Genomic DNA, 21925 nt, shown 5'->3' on the forward strand with positions numbered 1-21925 from the left:
GCACCTGCACATGGCAGAGGAAGTACACAGTGCTGGTAAAGAAGTCACACCAACAAGCATTTATTAAGCACTTACGATATGAAAGCACTGTGCTAAGTCATGGGTATACAAAGAGGGACAAAGACAACACATATCATCGAGGAGCCCAGGGTCTGCTAGAGGAAACAACATGCAAACCACTACGTCCACACAAGACGCAGCTGGGATAAGGAACTGACATTCAACAAATCTGGTCCTTTCAATCTGCTGTGAGTTGACAACAGTGATAATCAAATACGTTAGACCTGTGTGCAGATAAAGAGTCAATAGGCTCTAATTGAGGTCTTCTTGGGATCAGTATTCGAACTTTAGTGAAAAGAGAGTGACATCCACTCTGACTTGTGATATACATTTGGCATAATTGAAGGCAACTCCCTTCTCCAAAAATCACATTATTTTTCCATAAAAATAACATCTGTGTTGCCACTCTCCTGCTTTCCTTGAATTCACTTCTATTACTTTACCTAACACTCAATGAAAGTTATGAAACATAGACTCTGACCAGGTTCTAGGGGTACTGATAACAATAACAATAACAATAATAATAACAACACCACCTAACATATAGCATTGGCTGTGTGCTATATGCCGTGCTAAGTGCTTTATAATTATCACCTCATTTTATCTAAATAACCAAACAGTGCCCTGCCCTCAAGGGGCTTCCATTCTAATGGAAAAGAAACAACTGTAAAGACACAATTTATATCCAGTAAATGAGAAATAAGGCAACAGAGGAAGTAAGGAATCTCTTCTGTGTCCCCCTGCCAGCCGGTACTTTTGGTTTGCAATAAAGCAGGTAGTTCAGTAACACCTGGGTGTTTACAGAGAGCGTGCAGGAGTTTTCCAGGCTTCTGATGACCACCACTCACTCGGGCCTCACAAGGCACCTATAAGGAAGATGCCACATTCAATAATCACATTTTATAGGTGAGGACGTTGACGGTCACCAGTTAAGGTGGGATAGCCCTAGGACGCTGGCAGCGGCTGGACTGGACTGACTTTTTTAAAAAATGAAATGGTGCTTTTCAACAATGTTCCGGAGGGATAAGGGAAGTCAAATCTTCTTCATAACCATGTTTTATGAGTATATGATTAGAAAAAGGTGCCAAATGACATAGTGTGGCAAATGCTGTCCCCATTTTCAAAATGGAAGCTGATGGAAATGACCATCGGCGAAGTCTGGCATTGACCTGACACTTTTCTAGAACAGATCACTAAATCAGCAAAAAGATGATTTGCGAATTTGTGGAAAAGGAATTGGGGGTCACTGAGCACCACTACAGGTTCATGAAAACGGAACCGGCCTAATTCCCTTTAGGAGCAGAATTGTTCGACCGAATACAGGTGACCTGGTAGAGATGAGACAGGCTGATTTCATCTAAGGAGTCAAGTCTGTGGTTCCATTGGCCCAGCTTTGAAACTGAAAACTGTCAAGATCCTGAGGAGTGCTCTTCAGGTGACACCTGGACCAAGTCCAAATATCATTAAAAAACTAGAGATGATCTCGTTAGGTGAAGATGCATAATTACCTTTCGAAAATCCTTTCCTTTTGCTTAAGTAGCCCAAATTCTGCATGTGAAGAACCCCTCCTTATTCCAGAGCATCTCAGATGTTCCTGGCTAGAAGGGACCGGGAGAGCAATCACCCGGCCCCACAGCCTCATCCGACACTCAGGCCCAGAGAAGGAAAGGAAATTGCCCCAAGTTCACCTAATTAGAGCCAGAAGGGACATTCAAAGTCTTATAGTCCAATCCCTCATTTTACAGATTAAGGAAACTGAGGGCTGGAGAGACTGAGTGAATCACCCAAGGACACTCAGAGCTGGGATTTGAATCCAGGTCCTCTGACCCCATGGCACTCCACTGCCTCCCACAGGCCATGGGGTGAGGCAATGGCTCCCTTCATAATTCTTGGGATTTACTAAAATTTCTATCCATAGCCTGGAGATTTTTAAGAACTGTGGAATTAACCAGCATCTATGAAAATGTTAGGCAAACAGTTGGCATCTTATAAGTATGTTCTGAACTGTACTGCCTGCCTGCCTGATTTTTTAACCTTTTACCTCCCTACAGGTAGGGGCTCCATATGGCCCAGTAGAACATCTCAGTTTTCCCTTTGTTTCCTCACTCCCTAGCATGGAGCCTGGTATGTAGCAAGTACTTAATGAATACATGTGGACTTAAAGGAAGGGTCTTTCCAGCTCCATTATTTTCCATCTAAGCTGCCACTTCTGATCTACTTGCTTCCTAACTCTACCAAGGACCTAGGAAAATGAACCTTCAAATCTGAAGGCTTATTTGACCTCTGATCCTTAAATAAAGAGATCTCATCTAGAAACTATATTCCCTGTAGTAAGCTTAATGACATCCTAAAAATTATCACCAAGCCGAGAAGCGTGTCATATGATGTACAGAAATAGATTTTCTCATAGGGAAGGAGAAATACTATCATTGACGCGGGACTCCAAAAGAAGGCTATAAAAATAAAGGTGAGGAAGCAAACAAAGTCTAAGAGGAGACCAAAGTGTGAAGGAATGATTTGGTTTGTAACTCACGATAATCAGCTGAAGCCATAAAGGATAAGGTGATCCCTTGAGCAAACAACCTTGCAACTGCAAGTGGTTCCTTCCTGGAGTAAAAGCTCTGGTCCAAAACTTGCCCATTAAGTGATGGACAATTCCATCCCAACAAAAGCCAGAATGGAAGCCAGAGCAGCAAACAGGCTGCCCAATTTCCCGTCACAATATGACAGATCAGCTAAAGCAATCTGACTTTTTGCACCTGCTACGTGTCAAGCGTTGGGCTACCCATCAGGGCCACGAAGACAAGAGTACGAGCCTCTGACCTCAAAGAGCTTACATTCTAATGGAAGAAGATGGAAAGCCCACTGACAAACATCCACCGGGAACTCGCCAGTCATGACACTGGCTAAAGTCAATGACTGCTTTAAGAAGTTAATCACTAACTAAAATAAGAGTTCCATTATTAAAATGGTGCTGGGGATTGATCAGTTTGGATGTGTTTTTTTTCTTCTTCCCCTTTTTCTTTTTTTTCTTTAAAAAATATTTTCTTATGTGAGAGGCACTCTGGGAGGGAGAAGGATGCTGGGAGAAATGCAGGTGATATAAAACCCAAAGATGTCAACAAGATTGATTATAAAATAAGATTAAGCAAAATAAAAGGGTGGCATGGAAAAGTAAACGGAGAGCTGGCTAGCCCCAAGGTCAGGGGATCACAGTGAGGTTCCTTCAGGCTGCCTCATACCTCCGTTCTCCCCGGTCCCCAGGATCAATGCCTCCACTCCACTCAAGCCACACAAACAGATGGGTACAGCCTTGATCTCCGTCATCCTCCACTGGCAAGCACTTCCAAGATCAAAAATCCTGAAATGCCTTAATCTAATCCTCATCTCCTATCACACCATGTCTCCCTGTTTCTCATACTCCTAATACCATTCTTCATCCTCACTGGTCCCTCCAAACCTTCTCAAGCCATCCATGCTGCTAATGTACTACTTTCACCTCCTTTCCCAGATCAAGACCACTAGTTAACCAGTCCAGCTGTATGCTGTTGTCTACAAACCTCTGCTCCCTTCTCATATCTCTGCTCACAATGGGGTTGGACCAGATGACTTCTAAGACCTTTTCCCAGCTCTAAACTTTTTGAGTGCACAAACATTTTAAAAATCTAAATATCCTGTGACGCAGTTATTGCTTTTTTTTCTTTAATGGATCATGATTTTACAAATAATTTCAAAACCATAATAGTATATATAAAGAAACTTTTCTTGGGGCCCAAAGAAGAGCTTGGCTCCAGGCTGTAGGAACCCCTTTCTGAATTTCTATCTACCTTAGAATGGTTGGCACCCTTAATGGAGACCTAGGTGAGGGGCTCCAAGTGTAACAAATGGAAAAGTGGAAAATGAGCAGAAAGTGCCCATCCAATGGCTGAACTCCTATATTACCCCACTGCCTCACATCTGCTTCTAGGCAAGGCCAACTTTCAGAAAACAGATTTCACAGATACTCTATTTTAAGTGTAAAAGGTACAAATGGAATGAAACTCTCTGACAGCATGAGTCAGACACAGAAATAGCGGTGGTGGGACACTGGTATTTTAATAGATCTATGCTTCCAGGAGGTATCTGAGAAGAACAGGCAGGCCTGTCACAGCTTGCTGGAAATGTGGCGGCCAAGCGCCCTCACATGCCTCGTACAAAGTGAATTCTGCAGCTGACCTCAGGAGCCTGAGCTACAGCTTATCCAAAGACTGCTGCCATAGCCGCTTCCACCTTCCCAGGATCCACAAGCAGCCCTAGAGCTCCATGTTGTTTGTTTATAGCCCCTGAGAGGCAGCTCCCACGAAGGGAAGGTCAGAAACAAATGAGGCTAAGGAGACATAGGGAAGGGCTGCTGCTCACCATGGTGGCTCTGGTCCCTGCAGATCCCTGGACGCTTCCAGACACAGTGAGGTCCAAGGCTCTGGCTTCCTTCCTGCCCTCTCACTCAATGACTATCAGTTGAGGCCTATTTATTAAGCTCATTTCATTCTGTTATCTGTTATCTATTATCTATCCATCCATCTATCTATCCTTTTAGCTGCCTGTCTGCCTATCCATCTACACAGGGTAGCTGAATGGTTCAAGAGAGAGAGTGGCTGGCGTGGAGTCAAGAAGACTCCTCTTCCTGACTTTAAATCTGGCTTCATTTATTAGCTGTGTGACCCTGGGCAAGTCACTTCACTCTATTTCCCTCAGTTTCTTCATCTGTAAAATGAGCTAGAGAAGGAAATGGCAAACTGCTCCAGTATCTTTGTCAAGAAAACTCCAAATGGGGTCATGAAAAGCCAGACACAACTGAAAATGACTAAACAAAACAAAAATATCTCTCCACTGACCTATCTGCCTATCTACCCATGCATGTATCTCTCTAAGCAATCATAAGATACAAGGAAAAACGTCCCACCACCTACCTGGAGGGATCCCAAAGAGAAGCAGACACACCCTTAAAGGTTAGGGGCTCTCCCACACTGGAGGCCTTCCAGCAAAAGTTGGCTGACTGACCCCTCATCAGGTGTTGTGGGGACAGGAGTCATGTAGAAGCCCCCATGGTCCCTCCAAGCTCTGGGAGTCTGAGATAGCTGTCCAAAACAGACGTGGAGACCAAACAGGTCGCCTTTTTTAAGTGGTGGGAGAGTAAAAATTCAGCCCTACATTCACTTACAAGAAATGCGCTGAATTTTTAAAAGGCACCTAACTGTGTCAAAGGAACATTTATAAGCTAAAATAATGGCCTTGTAGAGCTGAGTTTCTCTTAAGAATATTTTATTTAAATGATAGCAAACCTCTGCACTACTTCAGAGAAAGAAACAGAGAGGCAGCATTCACTAGGCAGAAAAATTGTTCTTCAGAAAAAAAGGGCCATTATTCACACGTGAGGGGGGAAAAGCCACCATCTAACGTTATATCCATTAGGTGCAGAAATGTGTGTACCATCTGCCCCACAAGATAATACCACAGACGCCCCAACAGGCAGGCCTACCTTCGAACGTCTCCAAGATGTGCACAGTGTCACCGATTTGCAAAGATAGTTCATCAGCTCCCCTGGCATCGTAGTTATAAAAAGCTGGAGAAAAGGGGGGAAAAGCTATTAGCAAAAATATAAAATCACCCTCAACAAAAGTCACTTTTGTTATTTAAATACGGAAATAAAATAAGACTTTTTGTTCCGGTGAAATTTCAGAAAGTGGCCTTGTCTTCATTCTTTTTTTTAATGTAAATCTAGAAGGCTTCATTCAAAGAGCAGACTGGGTGCCCTGCCTAGACAAGAACTTCCCAGAACCCTCCTCCCATTGTTAGCACCATCCCCGTTCAAGAAATTACTTTGTATTTTACTCTGTGACAAAATACAGAGTCCATGTTGGTGGCACTATGGAAAGACAGGCACACTGACTGCCTGTTGGTAGAGCTGTGATTGGGTCCAACTCTTCTAGAAAACAACGGGAACTGAGCTCAATGTTCATGCCTTCTAACCCAGAGATTTCACTGTCAGGTATATGCCCCAAGGACGTCAACTACAAGAAGGAAAGACACCAAAATATTTGTTGTGATACTTAGCCTGTATACATAATTGAATGTAAGCACCTGAGGGCAGGGACAATCATCCAATTTTGTTACTGTACCTCCAAGCCCCAGCCCAGTGCTTGGCCCTGGTGTTTAATAAATATTGGCTGAACCGAAGGCTTACATTTTCCTGTCAAATATCACTGTATATACATCAGACATCAATGGGGGAGAAGGGTAAAAATTAAGGGAAACATGGCAAATATTTTTATTAATCACTCCTTCACCAAAAAGAATTATTTTCATTTTTTAATAGATGCTTGTTGAATGGAATTGGACTTTAATTGAGGGTTCCTTTTGTTTTGCTTTGCTTTTCTGTAAGAAACTAGCTTGTTCTCAAATAAGAATCATTTGTGTCCCAAGACAGACCTAATTCTCAAGAAGTCAAAATTCATTCAAGCCAATTTATGGAGCTAACTAAAGCATAAATAATAAATCCATTCCAACAAAAATGATCAGAAGGACTTGACGTGTAGACAATATTGTCAGATACACCAACTACGTTCTGGCACATTCGTCGTGAATTTGTCAAAATGAACAAAATGATCTGCAGCCAGACATGTGTCTCTTGCACAAAGAAGGGTCATTCCATCGTGACATGCTGGCATATCAGTACCTGCCAGCGCCCAGGTGATGGGATGGTGGGATCTAGAGCCTGAATTTTTCCATACATTTTAGTAACTCGGTCCCTGAATTTTCCCACACATTTCAGCAGCCCAGATCACTGGTGTCTCCCATAGTCCTTTCACAGTGGTGTCCAATAATGGCACCCCGGATCACTTAACTCCTTTCACTATTGAACCTGGGCCACCCCAGGCTATTTACCACTTCCCTAAAACCATCCTAATCTTTCTACTGTCTTTTTTTTGTATGTAAGTATTAATCTCACCCTCATCAAGGCATAGATCACTAGGAATCTCAAGGCTCCTATAGGCATTACGACAAACCTCACTACCTTGACTGAAAAAAGGTTTGAGGGCTTGAATTCTTTCCAGGCAGACTAGCCCCGTACCCTGAAATTTTGGGGTTCCCAGAAACCCCTAACTGTGTCATTGGGATTCTTGGCAACCCCAAACTGTATCACGGGGACAAACTGGATAAGGAGTTCTTAAGACTAGAACACCCCAGTACTGATCCAAATCCCATTCAGGTTTGCAGAGACATTCAGAGAAAATGAGGACAGGAAAGTAAGATCTAGAAACAAATGCTAAAGGTCTGATTTCTAGGAACAATCCGACAGACCCATTTTCTAAAAATAAGCCGTGCAGATAACCTATTGGATTCTGAACAGATTGACGGTCATCGTTGACGCAAAACTCCCTTCTGTTTCAACAACACTGACAAAGGCTTGACTGCATGCAGGGCCAACCAGGAGCATCGCAAAGCTAAGATCAGATTGCTCCATCTCAACAATCTATTAAGTGCCTTCTCAGTCCCAAGCACTACATTTTAAGTGCTACAGATACAAAGAATCCAAAAAACGCCCCTGCCTTCAAGGAGCTTAAAGTCCAAGGGACAGACAACATACAAACAATAACGTACAAACAAGATGTAGGTAAGGCCTGGGAGGTGATCACCAGAGGGAAGCTGAGTTTAATTAAGGGGGACTAAGGAGGAAGTGAGGAGGGAGGGAATTCTAGGCATGGGGGGTGGGAGGGTTTTTTCTTATGATTTTTTTCCTTGATGAATTACCCATTTGTTGCATCTTTAAAAAGAGTGAATGGGCCTCTGTTAAAATAACTGATAACTGGGAAGCTTGTGTTGGGACACCTGGGTGTTTCAAGTGGCTGTGAAATTCTTCGGGAAAGAAGAAGGAGTACAGGGAATCTTGGTCCCCAGGAATGTCAGAACCTTGCTCCACTGACATCAGCAGGCAGGGAGGGAGGAGGGTGTATGAGAACCTCAGACCTGCACAGGAAGTGTGACGGGTCCAGTCTAATGGCGCTGTTCTCTACATGATGACACTGTAGCCCGTGGCATTGTGACCCAGCCACCAACCCACACTGAGTTAATTCCTGACGAAGCAGGGATTTGAGCTCGGGCCAGGCTTGGCTCCCGGAAACGATGCTCCGCCTCCTGACTCGGCATTTTCCCTGGCTGCCCCATGCCTGGAAGTCTCCTCCTCCTCCTCCTTCTCGATCTCATGGTTTCCTGGGCTTCTTTCAAGTCTTGCTGAGATTGCACCTTGTACAAAAAGCCTTTCCCAAACCCCCTTACTGCTAAATGAAGAGGTGATCTCCACTTTCCCCTATGTAGATCTTATTTATATCGTATATAGTGGTTTGCATGTTGTCTCCCCCATTAATCAGACTGTGAGCTTCTGGAGGGCAAGCACTTGCGCTGTAATTACACAGTACAGTGCCTAGCAATGACCATCAGGGAGGCTATTGGGCGCTGGAGCCCAAGTCAGCCCAGCAGCCCACCTTCTGGGGGGAAATCCTATCATCTGCAGGGTGGTCATGCTCATACTCAGCCAACGCACATTTGTTGAGCACCTGCTGTGTGCCAGATACTCTGCGGAGTGGTACTACGGGGTACACTTCGCCAACTTTACAGTACAATCTAAGTGTCAGTGACTATTACTAACACACCCAAATCTGGGGTCTGTGGGCCTGCTGTAGGATCATCAACAGACATTTTCCAAGCTAGAAATGCCTCTAACCAAAAAACCCCCAAGGCCAGGGCCTGGTACCAGTCCAAATAGGATCTGTGTTTCTTAGCCATCTGTTGTCCATTCGGAGGATGCTACAAGGCAAGTATTTATTTCTCCTGCATCTAGAAATAAACCAGCCCCATGAAATCAGTCATGCCCCTGACCCGCTCCAAAATGGCTCAGCCCCTTCCAACGGAGGACCTTCGTCCTCTCTGGCCATAAACAGAAAACCAACAAGAAGGGCTGGACGCAGGATCCTAAGAGGCAGAGGGAGGGAAGGAAGGCCTTCCAGGCACAGGGGACAGCCTGGGCAAAGACCCAGAGGAAGGAGATGGAACCAGGAAGAGCTAATGGAGGCGGCATGAGGACTAGAACAGAAAGGGAGGGTCTGGCCGCCTGCAGGTGAGGGAGTCTGGGTCTAATCACACAGTCAGTGGGAGCCTCTGAGGATTCATGACTCATGCAGGTAGCCGCAGGAGGGTCATCCGGATGCCATCCAGAGGATGAACGGCAGAGGGCAAAGCAGGGAGACCAATCGGGAAGCTTTTGCCAGCACTCAGGCCAGCAGCGAAGGCCTGAACCAGGGAGGCTGGGGGTGGAGAGAAAGAAGGGGACTGCCCAAGAGACCTTGCGGGGGGAGAAACAGCTGGACTTGGTGACTGAGTGGATGGGAGAGCTGAGGGAGAGCTAGGAGTGTGGGGTGACTCTGAGGCGACAATTGAGATCTCTGCAGAGAGCTTAGCAAGGTGCCTGGCACACAGCAGGGGCAGGAGCTTAATAAGTAGTTCTTCTCCCCCCTCCCCAATCTGGATGCCTGCAACATCAGCAGAAATGAGGAAGTTGAGAGGAGCGGGCTTGAGAGGGAATAACACTGCAAGTGTGCTGTGTTGAGTTGGAGGTCACTATGGGCCAACTGATGGACATGTCCACCAGGACCCGGGAAGGATCACCTCAGGAGAGATGAGGGCCAGAACGAAGATCTGGAAGGCATCTGCATCAACGATGCAGTGGTAAGAGATGGTGTCACCAAGAGAAAGATGGCAGTGAAGGGAACGCAGAACAAAGAATGGGGGAATAGCCAGGATGCTCAGAGGTAAGGATGGAGGGAAGGACTCTGAGAACAGGAAGAAGATTGTCAGAAAAGACTGTGGAGGAAAGATGCTGCCCTGTGTCTAATCCTAGTGTAACGTGTCAACTGCTCAGAGGCCAAGGAGAATGAGAACAAAGAACACCATCGGAGTGCCTTGGTAAGATGACCCTGCTCACACTGGGCAGGCAAGACTTTCCTGAGTCTGGGATCAGAAGGCAGACCACAGGAAGCTGAGAAGTGAAGGAAGGAAAGCAAAGGGGGGCACAGGGACAGAGAGCAGAGATGCTCCTCTTAGGATGAGAGATATGAGACGGTAGCCTGAGAGGACGGCAGGCACAAGGATAGGGAGACCTGGGCAAGTCTAAGGGCATCAGCCAAGAAGCCAGAGAAGAAGAAGAGACTGCAGAGGAGAGACAAGGAAGGAGCAAAGGGGGGCGCAGGGACAGGGAGCGGAGATGCTCCTCTTGGGATGAGATATAAGATGGTGGCCTGAGAGGATGGCAGGCACAAGGATAGGGAGACCTGGGCAAGTCTAAGCTAGAGAAGGGGGAAAGACTGAAGAGGAGAGAGGAGGAAGAAGCAAAGGGAAAAGGGAAAGCCCCAGAGAAGTGAGACAAGGACATAAGGTGATGCAGTGTAACGGAATGGTACAATGTAAGTAAGGTCGATAAACTTATATAAGTCATGTAAAGAAATCTAGAAGGGCCTTGTGAAATAATGCAAAGCAAAACATTGAAAAAGGGAGGATGAGTGAGAAGCAGCCCAGCAGGGATCATCTATACTAATTACAGCTGGCTGGAAGAAAACGCCTAAAGAAGTAAAGACAAAAAGAGTGGACAAGGGCCCAGAGGGATCCACAGTCCAGCTGGCGTGGACACTTTATTTGTTGAAGCCCCTTATCCAAATGTAAGTAGCTGTGAAGTGAGCTCATTTGGTCTAGCTGGTCTTTAAAGTTAAATGGACAATAAATAATCAATTTCTTTCGCGAAATGTCTAAAACCCAAGGAAGAATACAAGAATAGGAGCAGAACTAGCAGGGGTAACGCGGTCTGCTGGGAAGAGCCCCGAGCCGAACATCTGAGAGCTTCAGATCAAACCCCTGTTCTGGCACGCAGTGGCTCGGCGGCCTTGGACAAGTCACTCTGCTATCAGCACCTCCCCTTCTGTACAATGAATCCAGTGCACAAGGCTATCTCTACAGTCCTTCCCATTTCTGACATTCTGTCAGGGCTGGAGGAGACTTCGGAGGCCACTCACACAATGCTTATCTTCCAGATGAGTAAACTGAGGCCGGTGGAGCTTCGGCCCCGTAAGGTCACACGCAGAGCCGAGGTCTAATTCCAAGTGCGGTCTCCAAGGTATGTGCTCACGGGCCGCCGCGCTGCCTCTGAATGATGACGCACAAGAGATTCAGGCTGGCCCTGGGGGCCGCACGCTTTTCTCCCACAGCTCCCACTTGCCACCCCTCCCAGAACCTTCTGCAAACCCCCCTGAATAAAGCTCAGCTGCTCTGCACAGAAAGCCACGTCTTCAGGGCTCTCAACTACAGCAGCAGACCTGGCACCATGCTGCCTGGCACCGCAGAAACCCAGCCGCGGGAGAGAACACCTATAAGGCACCTTGCAAACCTTAGAGAGTAATGGAAATGCAAGGTGTGAGTAACATTATCGTCACGGTGGCACGGCGGCCTAGAAAGACAGCCTGCAGGGTCTGGAGCTGGGGGCCAGCAATTCGGACAGCGGACAGGTTTCTCAAGGCCGCCCCACCATTGCGTGTGCCCCATCCTTATGACTGAGTCACACGCACTGCCTACTAAATGGGTGTTGAGTTCACAGAAGCTCCGAGGTGATTCATCTTTTCTTGTCCCTCACTGAGACCACTCACATTCTGGGCTGAGCACCATTCAGTAACTGTGACACGCAAACCCAGCCCACCCCCATGGACTATGGTGACGTCTGTGATGAATGAGCAGGGAGGGATGGAAAAGGAGGAGAGCACAGCCACAAGGACACCAAACACCCCCACGTGCCCTCATCGGGGGCAGAGAGATCCAGGCGGTTCAGGGAGAACAGGGAACTTTCAAAGGGCCAAAAGGCAGCCCGCCTCTGCTCAGAGCTTCTGCTTTTAATAATATCTCCAACATCCTTCTAGCAGCACGATGCCCTGTAGCAATGATTCCTGTAGAGTTTGGATATGAGAACTGAGGAAGCAATGTGAATAATTAAAGGAATGGGGCGGGGACTGTAATAAGACAAAGGGAAAAGTCTTTTATGGTTATTCAAATTTACACGTGTATGTGTGTGTGTGCGTGTATATATATATATATATATATATATATATATATATATATATATAAATGCATCTTCCGCTAAAGCCCTCCAATGCTTCCTCATGGTACGAAGGTGACCTGGGTTCGTACAGATCATGCCAACAGAATAATTTCAGTACTTCCCATCAAGCTGAGAAGGCTTCACATCGCAGGGAGTGCCCAAATGTCTACCAATGAAAGGCACCCAATTCAACTCAACAAACATTTATTAAGTACCTACTACACACACGGGATTATGGTAGGCCCTGGGGAGAGACTTCTAAAAAAAAAATTAAATCCCTGACCTCAGAGAGTTTAACTCTACCAGGAACACCTTACAAATACACAAATAAGGATTGCACAAAAAATACCAAAGAGGCAGAGAAAATAATAACAGGGTAGATCAGGAGAGCCGTCAGAGGAAATGGGCTCCACTCGGGGCCCTGAAGGAAGACCTCAGAAGGTTTCAGGGATTAGTGACTTCCCTCTGAGACGACCTCCAATTTATCCTATATATTTCTTGTTTGTACATACAGTCATACATACATACAAAGTGGACTTTGGGAAGGGAAAAAATAAAGAATAAGGCTGCCAAGGTCGGTGGGTGGCCTAGATGCCTGCCTGAAAGGTTGGGATCTTCTCTAGAAGCCACTGAAGGATCTGGAGCAGGGAAGGAAGTGTTTACTTGGGATTGATAATGATTTTCAGAAAAGTTTTACCATAAGACACCTGGTGCATTCATTTGACAGGCAGAAAAAACCAGGTCACTCACACATGCCCTTCCCCCAGAAAAGATCAAAAACCAAAGACTAATTCTCATACGGCCTTTGCCATGAAGAACTTGTAAGTTAGACAATACTTTACAGACTTGAATATGATCCATTTTCAAACTTAATTTTGTTCAACAGAAAAGAGATGCTGTCAAGAAATACAGCCGAGACAGACGGAATCTCTGTAACCTTCCTTCCTCGGAGAAGGAGAATCGAGATAAGTGTGGGCCACCTGGACACTACCCTCTGCTCCCTTATGGACAGAGGGGGCTGAAAGTCTAGGAAATCCCCCCCAACAAACACTCACTTCTTCTGCATGCGTGTCTCGTGGCAAGTGTGAGCGTTACAGAGACAACAAGTAATTCTTCACATTTGAGTGGGACAGGCAACTTAGATGAGGCAATGAATGGGGGGGAAACTAGGTCTGTGTGTGTACCAGGCTGATCGCCTCAATGGAATTCTACGAGCATTTAGCATACTATGCTAAAGTTCCTATTATGCTTCAATGCCTCGCTAGGTCCTAAGGAAACAAAGTCAAGACATTAATTTGCTAGAGAGAGATAGGATAGGGAGAAATAATAGATATACAGATGATGGATTGACAGATAGATAGAGATAGATAGACAGACAGATAGATAGATAGGACAGAGATATATATAGATAGCACAGAGAGATAGACAGTAGATAGGTAGACAGACAGACAAATTCCCTCAAGGAGCTCAGAGGGAGCCCTCGACTCACTGGGTTTGCCTTTCCTTGCATCTCCAGGCATTTAGCAGTGCCCAGCAGATAGTAAGCACTTAATAAATGCTTGTCGACTTGATTTGACTTGGTGTCAGGAAGACCTGGGTTCAAATCCTGCCTGGGACATACGCTAGTTGTGTGACCCTCTATCAGCCTCAGTTTCCTCATCTTGTGCTTGATGACCTTACAGTCCCTACCAACTCAAGACCTGATTCTATGATCCCACTGGGTGTACTCTAGAGCAGTGGTGTTAAATGTGATGCCGACAAAACTCAGGCAGGAACCAGAATAAATTTAACTGGGAAACATTTAACAAAATGAATAAAAATTCAACACAATCAACCAATTAAAAAACATTTATTAAGCACCTGCTATGTGCCAGCCACTGTTCTGAGCGCTGTGGATGTGAGGCAAGAGAAGGCCCCTGTCCTTTAAGGGTCACAACTGAAGGCAGAGTCTGTTGTGGTAGCTCAGTCATTTTCAGCTGGGTCCGACTCTCTGTGACCCTGTTTGGGGTTTTCTGGGCAGAGACACAGGAGCGGTTTGCCATTTACTACTCCAGCTCATTTCACAGATGAGGAAACTGAGGCAGGGTGAAGTGACTTGCCCAGGGTCACACAACTAGTAAGACGTCTGAGGCGGGATCTGAACTCAGGAAGATGAGTCTTCCTGATGACTCTAGGCCCTGCACTCTATCCACTATGGCACCTAGCTACCCAACATGATAAATAGGAAATAATTAACAGAGGCACTAGAACGAAGAGGGGCTGGGGAAGATTTCCTGTAAAAGACTGGACCCCGAAAGCCAGGGAGCAGATCTGAGGAGGAAGAGCATTCCGGGCATGGGGACCACCCAGAGCCAAGAGACGAAGCCTCTTGTCCATGGAAGAGGAAGGAGGCCCACGCCACTGGGCTGCAGGGCACACACAATACAGATCATGTTACGGGACAAAAACAAGGTAGATTCGTTTCTTTTGGAGTCTGACATCAGTAACCCCACTGACCTAGAAAGCCACCTCCATAAGGACAGGGTCGGTTTCATTTTTGCTTCAGCATCTCCAAAACCTAGCACGCAGAAGGTACTTAATAAATGTGCGATGATTGATTGACTGACTGATGGGAAAAGCCACCAGTCCAGAAGCCTTGAAGGAGAGGCCACTGTCCACGTGGGCTGGCATCACGCCAGGGCCAGCAGGGTCTGGATGACCTGTTCCTTTGGAAGCCTGCAAGTAACAACTTCTCATCAGAGGCCTCCACTTCCCAGGCAGCCTCAGTGGGACAATTTGGTGCTGCATCAAAGTCACTTCAATTTTCTAGGGGAAACTCTTTGAGGGTACCACCTCTAAGAGGCTCTGTCCTTCACAAGAACCCTCCGAAAAAGAAACTTCAGGGCCCACAGCTCTAGAGAAGAAAGAAAATTTTACAGGGGAAGTGACTTTTCCAGGGTCACCTAGCTCCTAAGTTACAGGGGTAGGATATGAGTCAAAGACAAACATTCTCAACCTGGGGTCCACTGACTCCTTCGTCCATAGTTTGGTCACTGTATTTCAAGGGCTGATTTCTTCTGTCATCCAGTGTTTGGGAACGCTTCCTAGAAGGGATCAGTGGCTTCGGCGGGCTGCTGCCCAAGGGACCCAGGGGCAGAGCTCCTTCCAGAGCCCCCCACCAGAAAAGCCACAGGCACCAAGATGTGAGCACACGACAGCCAGCCCTGCCCATGTGGCCCTTGTTCTGATTTCTATTTTTCTTTTAAACTTTTTATTGCAGACAGTTGCGTGACCCTGGGTCAGTCACTGAACATTCCCATGCCCCCAACAACTCCCTAAGATTACCTATGATATCTGGGCAGCTGAGCTGCATCAGACCTTGGGAATTCCCCACGCTGATGAGACCAGAGGCTACACCATGGAATGGACCGTGGACATGAGCATGTCAGCGGGGCCAAAACCTCAGAGACAATGGCTGCTGTCCCAGGTGATGAGAAAATGTAAGTGATGGTTCATGTTACCATCCACGCCGAAGGAGGCCACGGCTGACCCACAAGCAGGAACACCAGGGGCCTTAAGTTGTTTTGCAGGGGGAGGGGAGGGCAACGGGCCAGGGGCTGGGAAACAGAACCGAGCAAATAGAGCTGGGAGGAGAGAATCTGACTCACCACCCCCACACCCAGGACTTTCTAAACAGACAAGTCTGCCTCCACCCTCTGGACGCATGACCTTTGTCCAAGTCATCTAAACGCTCTGAGCTATGGAGAGAACTCAGAAAAGGGAAGGGACTTGCACAAGGTCACAAAGGGAAGAAGCGCCGGAGCTTGAGACTGGAACCCAGATCTTCTGACTCCAAATCTAGACTGCACTCAACTACACTGTGCTTTCTACCCTCTGTTAGGCCAGGCATGGCCCTGCTTTCACTGTTTCCTTCTCTGTATGAGGAGGACCGTAAATCCAGGACCCGCCCTGTGCTACCAACCAGCGGCCAGCTACTGGCCCCTCAGCAGCTCCGTCATTCAAATGAAGGAGCTAGGGAAGCGAACTTCGGCCTCATGGGAACACCACTGGCTCTTGAGTGGAAGGGTCTGGGTTCAAATCCTTCCTCTGATATTTCATGCCTGGTGTGACCTTAGGCAAGTCACTGACCAGTCCTGGCTCCAATTTCCTCCACTACAACACAGGAACATTGGTTTAGATTGCCCAAGGGACCCTTCCCAGCTCTGGCCTCTATGAAACTGAGATCCAAAGAAAGGAGGAAAAGACACACCGAGGCACCTGTCCTTGGAAGACGAGTGCCCACATTTCTACACTCTACCATTTTATTGCCATTTTATCACACAAAAATAATAATCCACTCATTTTGTCTGTCTATCTAGCACACTGTGAGGGCATAGCATGGGAGCTGATGTCAGAGGACTTGGGTTCAAATGTCGCCTCCATCAGCCTCTTCTCCACTTCACTTGGCCTCAGGTCTCTGCTCCTCTTTGATATTTAATTCAGAAGATGTAGTAAATCGATCCACAAGCATTTATGAAGCACCTAATGCGTGCCAGGCACTATGCAGATGCCAAAACAAAGCCAACCAGTCCCTATTTGCATGGAACTTACATTCTCTAGGGAAACAACACAAACACAGCTAAATCACACACACACACACGTTGGCAGGGGCAGAGGAGAGAATCAGGAGAAGCTCTGAGCCGAGGCCATGAAGCATCTGCACCAGATGGGGCCCATGCTGGACACAAAGGGGCGTCCGAGGACACCCGGCTGATAAATAAGCCTCCGTTATCGGCAGGCAAACAAGAGTCCAATCGTTCCTGTAACAGGCAAAAGAAGGGCAAGACGTGAGTGTCCGGCCCCGCTCTGGCCCTCCCAGCTGTGCACCAGACTTGAAGCACGGTGGGTGTTGGGTGAGAAATGGGGAATTGAGGGCCCTGGCGGCCAGGAACAATCTTTGGAGGCCACTCCGTGAGGCTCGGCTCCCTCCCACACCGTGTTCTACAGGCACACGCTCTTCCTCTCACATCAGGCCCTCCCCAGCTGGCCTCCGAGGACTGATGTGCCAGGTAGCCTTTGTGTTCCAGCCAAAGGCAGCCAGTGCCCAGAAAGGCGCCACCTCGCCCTGGGTCCTCTGAGCGCCTCCGCCTCTCGGCTCTCGTGTGAAGCCCAGGACGCCTTCCTATGCCTCCTTGCCCCTCTTCTGATGACTTGCTAATGAGCTTTTCCTCTCCCCACAGAAAGCCTGACACAGAGAACTCAGTGTTCCAGAGGCTGGTGAATAAACACTAGGGATCCATGCGCCTGCTTGGCCCTCTGCCCGGGGCCACTTCACAGGGGAAGCAGGCCATGGTCACCCTGGGAGGGAGGCCTGGAAATAAGCAAGACCAGCTCCATAAGATGGGCACGGAGGGCCGATGCCCGGGCCTCACCCACCAGGAGAGAAGCCAGCTCTTCCAAGTCTGCCCTTGGGACTGGTCCTCACCCTCTCACTGGAGCTGCAGGCCTCCTCTGAACTCAGAGCTGCCCAGAGTCAGAAAGGGGCCCCCCAGTCATCTAGGGGGGCCATCTCACAGGGAGGGAAACTGAGGCCCAGAGAGGTCACGTACCACACCCAAAGAGACCCAGGTAGAATACAGATTCCCAACAAGGTTCCCAGATGCGAAGCAATGTTCTCTATCCACCGCACCACACTGCCTCTTCTAACTCATGCCAGATTAGCTGACAGACTCCTCCGTTTAGAACAGAAAGAGACCTCGTATCATGTAGCCCTCATTACACAGAGGCTTCACTGTAATAAGGAAAATACCCTTCATTATACAGAGTCAGGAGTTATTCCACATAATAAAGAATCATTCTACATCATATTGATTACAATATTACACATAATAAGGAAAATATCCCTCATTATGCAAAGGAAAACAAGATGGGAAGAATGAGGAAGCTGGAGTCTGGCGGCGCTGGGAGGCCTGGGCATCACGCCTCCAGGATGGCGACCTGGCTCACATCCGATGATGGTGGACCCCCAAAGAGATCACCCCCAAAGACCCAGGGATCTCCCAGCTGGGACAGCCTCCTAAGGACAAGAAGGTGAAGGCTGGGAGAAACGAATCTCCAAGCCTTTAGAAGGTCAGAAAGGAAACTGAACCTGACCTCGAGGAGCTGCAGGGGGCCATCAATCATCAGTCAGGAAGGATTCACGCACCACCTACCAAAACATGGGGCGCTGGGGACACCGACACAATACAAATAAGGCAAACAAAAGCTGGCGGTGGAAGGGAAAGACAGGAAAGGCCTCCAGAGGGCACAGCCCACCCGACCTTCCTTCACATCTCACCTCTGACGCCTGTCAAACGGGGCCGGCTGGCAGAGTGCACAGAGAGCCCTGGCTTCCGGCCCCGCTGCCTCTCCCACAGACTGGCTTGGAACCCCGGGCAAGTCACAACCTGTCGGTGCCCAAGCAGCTCTCTCAGACGGTGTGTTGAAGAGGAGGGGTCAACCTGAACTGGTGAATAGACAGACTCTGCTCACACCAGAGTTCCCCACACCAGTGAAATCCCAGGTTCCTAACCCCTGATGCTTATATCGCCTACTTTGGAGGGTTGTTAGATGGCTCAAAACAAGTCTGAAGCACTGGCCCACTAAAACTCTTGTACCACCGAGACCATCTTTATCATTATTGTTATTGCTGTTGTTTTTTATTATTTTTTTTATTATTTTTATCAGGAGGAAGCATCGCAGAGCGGCTGGAGAGCCAGCCTCAGAGTCAGGAAGACTTGAGTTCAGTTCTGCCTCTGACACTCACTGGGCGTGTGCCTTTGTCTCGGGCTCGGAGAGTCACCAGGACTTAGCGAAATCACAGACAGACGCTATCTGGGTTGGCAGAGGGGAACTCCCACACTGGGAGTCCACGAGGCTGCCAAATTCATGGCTCTCTCCTTCAAATGCAAGGAGTTTCGACTTCATCATTTGATCTGGGGCTCAATCCTACATCTAGTGGATTACATCTGTGCAGAAGGCTGCTGTACTTATAATCAATAGCAGCATGGAGGAATTGAAAGAATGCAAAATTTGCAAGTAGGCAGAGGACTTGGCCTAGGATCCCAGAGGTGCTTATTCCTAGCTGTGTGACCCTGGACAAGTGTCTGACCCTCTCTGGGCCTCAATTATCTTTTCTGCAAAATATCAAGGGTAGAACTACCAAACAGTTTACCTCTGGGGCTCTCCTAGCTCGTCACTCTTACAGATCAGTCAATGAGCTCTTAATTAAGCCCCTGCTCTGCCCCACCCCCACAGCAGAGGGCCCAGGGAAGGCCTCTGGGAAGCGCTTTGAAGAAAGAAGAGCCCGAGGTAAGCAGAAGGGGGAGCCTTTGTTTAATTTTCATCTCCATCTTCAGTGTCTGCTCTTCCACCGTGCATCTCCGGAACTTCAAAGATCCCCCAAACTCCACAACAGTCCGGCCGTCACTATCATTTAAACGTTACTGTATTTTACAATCAAATGTGGCAAGACTCCAGGGCTTAGCTTCATCTTTTACATATTCCTGCTGGAGAATATGACGTAGTCTGTAATAAGAAAGATGGGAAGAGGCAGGTCATGAGGAGAAAGAGGACCCAACGTGCCACGGCCCCTCGGCAGCATCCTGGAGGAGTCAAGAAGCCAGGGATCAAAAACGAGTCAACCCCGGAAGCCATCTGCGCATCCTGATGAGGCCCAATTGTGTGTGTGTGCGTGTATGTGTGTGTGTGTGTGTGTGTGTGTGTGTGCGCGTGCATGTGTGTGTGCATGTATGCGCGTGCATGTGTGTGCGCGTGTGTATGTGCATGGGGGGTGCATGTGCGTGTGCATGTGTGTGTGCGTGAGTGTGGGTATGTGTGGGGGGTGTGGGTATGGGTGTGGGTGTGTGCGTATATATGTGTGTATGTGCGCATGTATGTGCATGTGGGGTGTGTGTGCACATGTATGTGCATGTGGGGTGCATGTGCATGTGCGTGTGCATGTGAGTGGGAGGGTGCGTGTGTGTATGCGTGTATGTGCATGAGGGGGTGTGTGCATGTGCATGTGTGGGCATGGGGGCGCATGTACATGTGTGCGCACACGTGTGTGTGTATACATATGTGTGTGGGTGTGTGCATGTATGTGCACTGCATTGTGTGAGTGTGGGTATGTGTGGGGGGTGTGGATGTGGATGTGGGTATGCGTGTGTATGTGTATGTGAGGGGTGCATGTGTGTGTGCGTGTGTGTGCATGTGGGCATGTGGGGGTAGGTGGGGGTGTGGGGTGTGGGTGCATGTGGGGGGGTGCGTGTGTGTGCATGTGCGTGTGTGTGAGTATGGGTATGTGGGGGGGGGGGTGTCTTTCCCTGACACAGAAGTTTAGCATGCCAGGAAGACCAATGGGGCGAGCCTGAGGCAGTCCCCTCTGCGGCCTGGGCAGGCCTTCCTTTGCAGAGGCCCAGAGCCACCCCGACCTTCCTCAGAGGGGCAAATGCCAGCTTAACAGGAGATGGTATATTTTTATGCTCATTTCAATTGACTATAAAAGTATAGCACCGAGTAATAAAATCGCCTTTGCCCTGTTGCCGAAATACTTAGCAAGAGACCATAAAACCCTGTTTGCTTCGACAGGCATTGTTTCTGAGGCCAGAACAAGGTCCCGGAACAGGACAGACGCAGGCCTGAGCCTGCAGCACATCCGGTCTTGGAGAAAGAGGCCAGCCAGAAATAATTCCAACAGGGCATCATTCATAAAACGGAATGACTTCCCCATCTCACCTGCTGCTGCTTCTTCATTTCAGATCTCCTCCGACTGGAGCTTCGTGAACACAAGCCCCTTAGCAACAGGCTCTCCCTGGCCCTTGGCCAAGCTCTGGCTCCGCTCCCCCACAACGGGCAGAGGGCAGAAGGAAGTCAGAGGACCCTTCCCGGAAGTCTCTCCCACGTAAGCAAGGCCCAAGAAAGACAATAAACAACCATCTGGGGCCCAGCTGAGCAACCTTTTTTTCTCAAAATCTCATCTCTGGAAGGGCCTTCAGAGGCCAACACACGCCGAAGTCCCCTCCACAGCACCCAGGATAGGCAGTCAACCGATCTTGGCTCTGAGCCCATCAAGGAGCTCAAGAAGCCCTTTGCCTTCCAAGACCGCCTGGCCCACTTCTGGCCAGCTCGAAGGGTTAGGAAGCTTTGCCGACATTTTGGGCATCTGGCGGCGCTATGAAGAGAGCACCAAGCTGAAGACTGGAGGTCAAATCTGGCTGTGTGACCCTAGGCAAGTCACTTAACCTGTCTGCCTCAGTTTCCTCACCTGCAAAATGGGGAAGATGACAGCACCTACTTCAAAGACCTACTGTGGGTCTCAAATGAGATGATGCATACAGAGCATGCATAAGGTTTTGGATGTTATTCTAATCATCATCGTTATCCTGGGATCACAGAATCAGAATCAGAGCAACCTCAAAGTGCAAGCCTTTAATTAGTTTACTTAAGTTTTCAGCAAGGGGAGGTGACTTGGCCAAGGTCACATAACAACATAAGGGTCAGAATTCAAACCCAGATCCTGATTCCAAATCCAGGGCTCTCAGCCTCTTTTTTGCTCCATAATGATTATTTGATATCCTATTCAAAGTTCTGGGTCATGTAGCAGAAAATGCCGAGAGCTGGCTGAAGTCAGAGGACAGCTCCCAGTTCCATTGCTTTTCCCCAGGAAATCCCAGG

The 21925-nt window shown here is 48.0% G+C and overlaps 1 protein-coding gene across 3 annotated transcripts in view; it reads right to left on the bottom strand.

Annotated features, from left to right (window-relative positions):
- Nucleotides 1-21925, bottom strand: part of DOCK1 (dedicator of cytokinesis 1) — a 577278-nt gene that overhangs the window by 516791 nt on the left and 38562 nt on the right. For all 3 annotated transcript variants that reach the window (XM_020973593.2, XM_020973592.2, XM_020973594.2), the window contains exon 2: nucleotides 5579-5662. In XM_020973593.2, coding sequence (XP_020829252.1) covers nucleotides 5579-5662 — 84 coding nt within the window. The remainder of the gene's footprint in view (nucleotides 1-5578; nucleotides 5663-21925) is intronic.

Source organism: Phascolarctos cinereus, unplaced genomic scaffold (genome assembly GCF_003287225.1).
Source record: "Phascolarctos cinereus isolate Bilbo 61053 unplaced genomic scaffold, phaCin_HiC Scaffold_3;HRSCAF=262, whole genome shotgun sequence".
NCBI lineage: Eukaryota > Metazoa > Chordata > Mammalia > Diprotodontia > Phascolarctidae > Phascolarctos > Phascolarctos cinereus.